Source organism: Coregonus lavaretus (genome assembly GCF_964263955.1).
Source record: "Coregonus lavaretus genome assembly, contig: HAP1_SCAFFOLD_171, whole genome shotgun sequence".
Taxonomy (NCBI): domain Eukaryota; kingdom Metazoa; phylum Chordata; class Actinopteri; order Salmoniformes; family Salmonidae; genus Coregonus; species Coregonus lavaretus.
In genome coordinates, this window is record NW_028160460.1 from 374,638 (window position 1) to 382,336 (window position 7,699).

The 7,699-nt window shown below is 42.9% G+C and overlaps 1 protein-coding gene across 1 annotated transcript; it reads left to right on the plus strand.

The window, feature by feature from the left end:
• Positions 1-5,053: 5,053 nt before the first annotated feature.
• On the plus strand, positions 5,054-6,840 carry LOC311121807 (GTPase IMAP family member 7-like; the record flags this gene model as incomplete). The annotated part of the gene is made up of 2 exons (XM_084196251.1): positions 5,054-5,072; positions 5,894-6,840. The coding sequence occupies 2 exons, from the start codon at positions 5,054-5,056 to the stop codon at positions 6,838-6,840; spliced, it is 966 nt and encodes a 321-aa protein (XP_084052377.1).
• Between the last annotated feature and the right edge of the window lie 859 nt (positions 6,841-7,699).

Genomic DNA, 7,699 nt, shown 5'->3' on the forward strand with positions numbered 1-7,699 from the left:
CAGTAGTCTAGTGTGTGGTGCGGGAATAATGACAAGCGAACCTGGGGAGCTTTGTGTTTACACAGTTCACTCTATTGAGGGTCTGAGTTCCTTTGAAGTGTATGAAATGCACAAAAAATGTATCGAACTGCGATGAGTTCACAAACATTGGCTGAAAGGCACTAAGTGTGTAAACACCCTAAGACTATGCCACCATCCAGCAATATTAAAATGTACATGTGTGTAGAGCGTGTGTGCTAGCATGTGTCTGAGTATGCGTGTGTCCGCGTTGTTCCGTAAGGTGTGGTTTTATCTGTTTTTAAAATCTGATTTTACTGCTTGACTGAGTTACTTGATGTGGAATAGAGTTCCATGTAGTCATGGTTCTGTGTAGTGCTGTGAGTTTCACGGAGACTGTCCTGGACTTGGGGACTGTGAAGAGATCTCTGGTTGCATGTCTTGTGGGGTATGTATGGGTGTCTGAGCTGTGCGCTAGTCGTTTGAACAGACAGCTCAGTACCTTTAACATGTCAATACAAAGACCAGTTGTGATTCAATCAATCTCTCCTCTACTTTGAGCCAGGAGAGATTGACATGCATGTCATTGATGTTAGCTCTCTGTGTACATTTAAGGACCATACCTGTTTCTTTCTTCTGGGCCAACTGTAATTTGCTTATTTCACTCTGAATCTAATTTAATGAATTTAGTAAGTGACATCGCCCCGCAGCACTCGCTTCTGGCTTCATGAAGTGCTTTGAGAGACTAGTCAAGGATCATATCACCTCTACCTTACCTGTCAGCCTAGACCCACTTCAATTTGCTTACCGCCCCAATAGATCCACAGTCGATGCAATCGCCATCACACTGCACACTGCCCTATCCAATCTGGACAAGAGGAATACCTATGTAAGAATGCTGTTCATTGACTATAGCTCAGCATTCAACACCATAGTACCCTCCAAGCTCATCATTAAGCTCGAGGCCCTGGGTCTGAACCCCGCCGTGTGCAACTGGGTCCTGGACTTCCTGACGGGCCGCCCCCAGGTGGTGAAGGTAGGAAAAAACATCTCCACTTCGCTGATCCTCAACACTGGGGCCCCACAAGGGTGCATGCTCAGCCCCCTCCTGTACTCCCTGTTCACCCATGACTGCGTGGCCAAGCACTCTTCCAACTCAATCATCAAGTTTGCAGACGACACAACAGTAGAAGGCTTGATTACCAACAATGACGAGACCGCCTACAGGGAGGAGGTGAGGGCTCTGGGAGTGTGGTGCCAGGAAAATAACCTCTCACTCAACGTCAACAAATCAAGGGCCATCGTGGTATCGGCTTGAGGGGGGATATAAACGGCCGTGGCTATAACGGAGAAAAATTATCTTGGGAGATAATACGGTCTGCTTTTGATCGTGAGGTATTCTAGGTCTGGTGAACAAAAGGACTTGAGTTCCTGTATGTTACTACAATTACACCATATGTAGTTAATCATGAAACACACACCTCCGCCCTTCTGCTTCCCGGAGAGATATTTATTCCTATCTGCGCGATGAACTGAAAATCCCTCTGGCTGGTCCGATTCCGACAGAGTATCCCGAGAGAGCCATGTTTCCGTGAATACGTTTGTTACAGGCCCTGATGTCTCTCTGGAAAGAAGTCCTTGCCCTGATCTCATCAACTTTATTATCCAAAGACTGAACATTAGCGAGTAATATACTCAGAAGCGGTGGGTGGTGTATGAGCCTCCTAAGTCGAACCAGCAGGCCGCCTCGAGTACCTCTCCTCCGCCGGCGATGTTTTGGGTCGGCCTCTGGAATCAGTTCAATTGCTCTGGGGAGAGCGAACAAAGGATTTGCTTTGGGGAAGTCGTATTCCTGGTTGTAATGCTGGTTCTTCTGTTGAGTTACCGCCGCTCTGATATCCAATAGTTCTTCCCGGCTGTATATAATGACACAAAATATTTCCTTAGCTAATAATGTAAAAAATAACACATAAAAAAACAAATACTGCAAAGTTTCCTAAGAGCTAGCCGTGAGGCCGCCATCTCCGTCGGCGCCATCTTCACAAGATGAATTAGATTAGATTAGAAGAAGGTTAGAAGACATAAGCAACTAATACCCAGAGCGCCAGTCTTTGTGCTATTATTCCAACTCTTTGTCACTCATTGTCATGGCTTGATAGTGAGAAACGGAGTTGGCAAGAGCACAAACAGATCTGGGACCATGATGCTTCAGCCTTTCAGTAAAAATATTTTTAAAAACCTTTCATTCTTAAATTCCTCTTGTTGAAGTAAGCTACATAGCACCATCTGCAGTAAGATATGTACTAGTGGAACCTTTAGCAGGACCATCATGGTGAATTATTGGAATTGTTGCTACTTCTGTAACTAAATCATAGTAATACTGCAGTTACAGTTGCAGTAATTAATATTGGCACCGTTGCACGATTCCATCTTTTTTCTAAATAACTTGAAATTGAAAAACCTTTTGGTGTTCACACTTGTATTTGTTTGATTAACAACTGCACAGGACCCCCAAAAAATAATCTGAACTCGAATTGAGATTCAATAAATGACCTGGACTGAATTATTCAGAATTGAAATTAATTAATTTGGTTGGAGGCAATTGATTCTCGTTTAATGTGTAATTTATCTCACCTTTGGTAAGTTGCAGGTGCCTACAGGTTTTGAAAAGAGAAAACGGAACATTCTGCTCCATTGCACTCCATTGTAAAGTGCAAGGGTGCCAATATATTTGACCAACAACTGTACTTTAGATCTAAACAAGACTCCACTATCAAATAAAAAACGAGGGTAAACTGTCGACACACATAGGCTGGGAATAAATTCAAGGCACATTATAGAGCAGCTCACTAGACAGCTGACAATGCATATTTTAAAGGTCATTTACGCTTGAGCCGACCTCTGCATTTATCATGAATGCGATCTCTCGTGAACGGGGAAATTTCCTCATAGACGTATTCTCAGCTGTCTAGTGTACTGCTCTATAACACACCTTGGATTGAGTCGAGGCCATAGTTCTGTACTGCTGCCTGAGGTCAGAGCTTTGGTTCAGTAAACGATAGGTCGCTGGTACGAATCCCGGAGCCAACAAGGTGAAAAATCTTTAATTGTGCCTGTGAGCAAGGCACTAAACCCCAATTTCTTCAGGAAAGCCAGAAAAATGGCTGACCATGGCTTTGACCCCACTCTCCGGGAGTTGGGATATGCAACAAACATATGTCCAATTCCCACAAGTACACACTACAACAGTTAAATAGGACAAATATACAGTGCATTTGGAAAGTATACAGACCCCTTGACTTTTTCCACATTTTGTTACATTACAGCCTTATTGTAAAATTGATTAAATTGTTTTTGTTCCCTCATCAATCTACACACAATATCCCATAATATTAAAGCAAAAACTGTCTTTTATAATTTTTTTCAAATTTATAAAAAAACAACAACTTTAATATCACATTTACATAACTATTCAGACTCTTTACTCAGTACTTTGTTGAAGCACCTTGGGCAGCGATTACAGCCTCGAGTCTTCTTGGGTATGATGCTACATGCTTGGCACACCTGTATTTGGTTTCTCCCATTCTTAGATCGGGTTCAAGTCCGGGCTCTGGCTGGGCCACTCAAGGAGACTTGTCCCCAAACCCACTCCTGCGTTGTCTTGGCTGTGTGCTTAGGGTCGTTGTCCTGTTGGAAGGTGAACCTTCAACCCAGTCTGAGGTCCTGAGCGCTCTGGAGCAGGTTTTCATCAAGGATCTCTGTACTTTGCTACATTCATCTTTCCCCCGATCCTGACTAGTCACCCAATCCCTGCAGCTGAAAAACATCCCCACAGCATGATGCTGCCACCACCATGCTTCACCGTTGTCACGGGTGCTGAAGGTGGGTGTGGTGCAGGAATCAAGCGCAGGACGCAGAATCTAAGTCCAAAAGACTTTAGTGAAATATTCACGTAGTACACGAGCCCACCAAGCCCGGAGGCGAAATAAAGGCGCACACAGGCGTCAAACAAAAGGCGCACTAACATGTGCGAAAAACCTCTCCAAACAACGGAGGGAAACACGTAGCTCAGAACACCAAACAGAAGAGCAATCACACACAACACCTGACACACACAACAAGAACTAAATAGGACACTAATGAAGACTAACTAGAAACAGGTGTACAACATCAAGACAAAACCAAACGAACATGAAACATACAACGGTGGCAGCTAGTACTCCGGGGACGACGACCGCCGAAACCTGCCCGAGCAAGGAGGAGCAGCCTCGGCTGAAACTGTGACAACCGTAGGGATGGTGCCATGTTTCCTCCAGACATGACGTTTGGCATTCAGGCCAAAGGGTTCAATCTTGGTTTCATCAGACCAGAGAATCTTGTTTCTCATGGTCTGAGAGTCCTTTGGGTGCCTTTTGGCAAACTCCAAGCGGGCTGTCAGGTGCCTTTTACTGAGGAGTGGCTTCCGTCTGGCCACTCTAGTATAAAGGCCTGATTGGTGGAGTGCTGCAGAGATGGTTGTCCTTCTGGAAGGTTCTCCCATCTCCCCAGAGGAACTCTTCGGCCAGCTCTAGGAAGAGTCTTGGTGGTTCCAGATTTCTTCTATTTAAGAATGATGGAGGCCACTGTGTTATTGGGGACCTTCAATGCTGCACAAATGTTTTGGTATCCTTCCCCAAATCTGTGCCTCGACACAATCCTGTCTCGGAGCTCTACGGACAATTCCTTCGACCTCATGGCTTGGTTTTTGCTCTGACATGCACTGTCAAGTGTGGGACCTTATATAGACAGGTGTGAGCCTTTCCAAATCATGTCCAATCAATTGAATTTACAACAGGTGAACTCCAATCAAGTTGTAGAAACATCTCAAGGCCACTCTACCATAAAGGTCTGATTGGTGGAGTGCTGTAAGGCTGTAATGTAACAAAATATGGAAAAAGTCTGAATACTTTCCGAATGCACTGCAATGCTATATCTACAGTTTCTCTTTCCCTGTTAGGAAACATGCTTAGACATGTTGATGGCGTCAAAACAACAGCAAAATACATTCCATGCAGCGATGGTAAAAGACAAGATAGGTATCTAAAGAGAAAGAAGGGTAGACATCAGCTCAGGAGGGACGTGTCACAAATGGCATCATATTCCCTTTATTGTGCACTACTTTTGACCAGGGCCCTAGTGCACTATAAAGGGAATAGGGTGCCATTTGGGAAGAAACCCATGTGTTCCTCCCACAACACAATCCTCCTTCTAAAAGGCAAGAGACTGAAGCATTCAGCTTCACCTGGACATCTGTGAGGCGGAGAAAATAACTGAAGTACCTTTAGTGGGATGAACTTCAGTCATCAAATGTGAGATAAAAAAACAAGCATGGAAGATGATCGTAGTGAGTACTTAATTACAGCTTTATAACATATGTATTATATAGTGTAATTTACTTAAACATTTAGAAAAGTTCCATTAATTAAGAAAAACTGTACAGCTGTCAATCTGAACCTGATATACAATTAGTATACTATGTAATCCTTGAATCAATGTTGCAAAGATACTAGGACAAAACATTTCATTTCAGGTTCTGTAGATGGATAATGCATAGGTGAAAGATCCACAACAATAGGTGTTTCATCACCCTATCCCGTTGAGAATGACAGCCATGCAGCTAAGATAACAATTGTATTGGACAAATAAAACCTGTGATGCAATAGCTAGGCTTCACTGTTGCTGTAAGCTGAATATGGTCCCTGTGAATCTAATTGAATGACTTTAGTAAGTGATAATGATGTCACTGTGAATCTAATTGAATGGCTTTAGTAACTGATAATGATGTCACTGTGAATCTAAATAAATGACTTTAGTAACTGATAATCATGAAACTGCATTACATTTTCTATTTCCACAGATTCAGAGCAGCCGTCTGATCTGAGGATAGTTCTGGTGGGTAAGACTGGAGCAGGGAAGAGTTCAACAGGAAACACCATCCTGTGGAAAGATGCCTTTACAGAAGAGGCCTCCCTTGTGTCTGTAACTGCACAGTGTGAGAAACAGAGTGGAGTGGTGGGTGGGAGTAGGATTGATGTCATCGACACCCCAGGACTCTTTGACACAACCATGTCTCAAGAAGAGATTAAAAGTGAAATAGTCAGGTGTATAGAAATGTCAGTCCCAGGACCTCATGCCTTCCTGCTGGTGATCAGACTGGGGAGGTTCACACAGGAGGAGAGGAACACTGTGAAGTGGATCCAGGAGAACTTTGGAGAAGAATCCTTAAAGTACACCATCATTCTGTTCACTGGTAAAGATCAATTGAAGGGGAAAACAGTTGAAGAGTGTCTGAAACCTTGTTTTTCAGTTCGGGAACTGATCCAAAGTTGTTGGGGAAGGTACCATTGTCTCAATAATGATCAGAGGGATGATCGTGTTCAGGTCACACAGCTGCTGAGGAATATAGAAGAGATGGTGAAGATGAATGGAGGAGAGCACTACACCAATGAGATGTACCAGGAGGTTCAGAGGAAACTGAGAGAGGAGGAGAATAAGAGGAGAGAGGAGATGGAGAAAGAGAGGAGGAGAAAGGAGGAGGAGATACGGGAGCAAGAAAGGAGGGGACGAGAGGAAGAAAATAGGAGACGGGAGGAAGAGAGGAGGAGACGGCAAAGAGCAAGAAGAGAAAATATTGCGATAGGTTTAACTTCAGCAGCAGCTGCTGGGGCAGTAGTAGCTGGGACTACAGTACTTGTTTCTGCTGGAGCAGCAGTGGCCGTGATAGCAGGACCAGTTCTGTTGGTTGGGGGAGCTGTATCTGGTATAGCAGCTATTGCTATTTTGGTAAAGAAGAGGAGACAGTAAAAAGCAGTAGTACCACAGATGGAAATTAGCTACTGTATTCAGAAGCTAGTAGAATACTTACAATATTAATGTTGAGCATTATGGTCCTCGATGAATTAATAAACACGTTAAGTGATAAATAATAACATGTAGACTGTAGGTGATTAAAAAGAATACAATCAGATCAAACTTTTTTGTATTATTTAATTAATCTATTTGTGATTCAAAAAGGGTTAAAGAGGTAAACTTCTAATGTACATGGAAATATGGAAATATGTCAGTAGACTATTGTGTTTTTAATCCTCTAGGATTTTTTATGTATGTACTGTACTCGTCTAAGGCAACTTTATATATATTTTACATTTGTCAATTCAAATCAATTCATTCCTTAATTCATTCTTCATTAATTCATACTGTAAGTGGGTAGTTCTACCAATTTGCTGCTTTTGAGAAGTGAAACTTCAACCCACCAAAAAATTAAACTTTCAAGAGGTGAAAAATCATATACAAAAAAAAAAATAACTACAAATAATAATTACAATAATATACAGGGCCTTCGAAAGGTATTCAGACCCCTTGACTTTTTCCACATTTTGTTACACATTTTTCTATCTCACGTTTGAGGACTGAAGTTCATCCCACGAAAGGTACTTCAGCTCTCTTCTCCGCCTCACAGATGTCCAGGTGAAGCTGAGTGCTTCAGTCTCTTGCCTTTAAGAAGGAGGATTGTGTTGTGGGAGGAACACGTGGGGTTCTTCCCAAACGGCACCCTATTCCCTTTATAGTGCACTAGGGCCCTGGTCAAAAGTAGTGCACAATAAAGGGAATATGATGCCATTTGTGACACGTCCCTCCTGAGCCGATGTCTATCCTTCTTTCA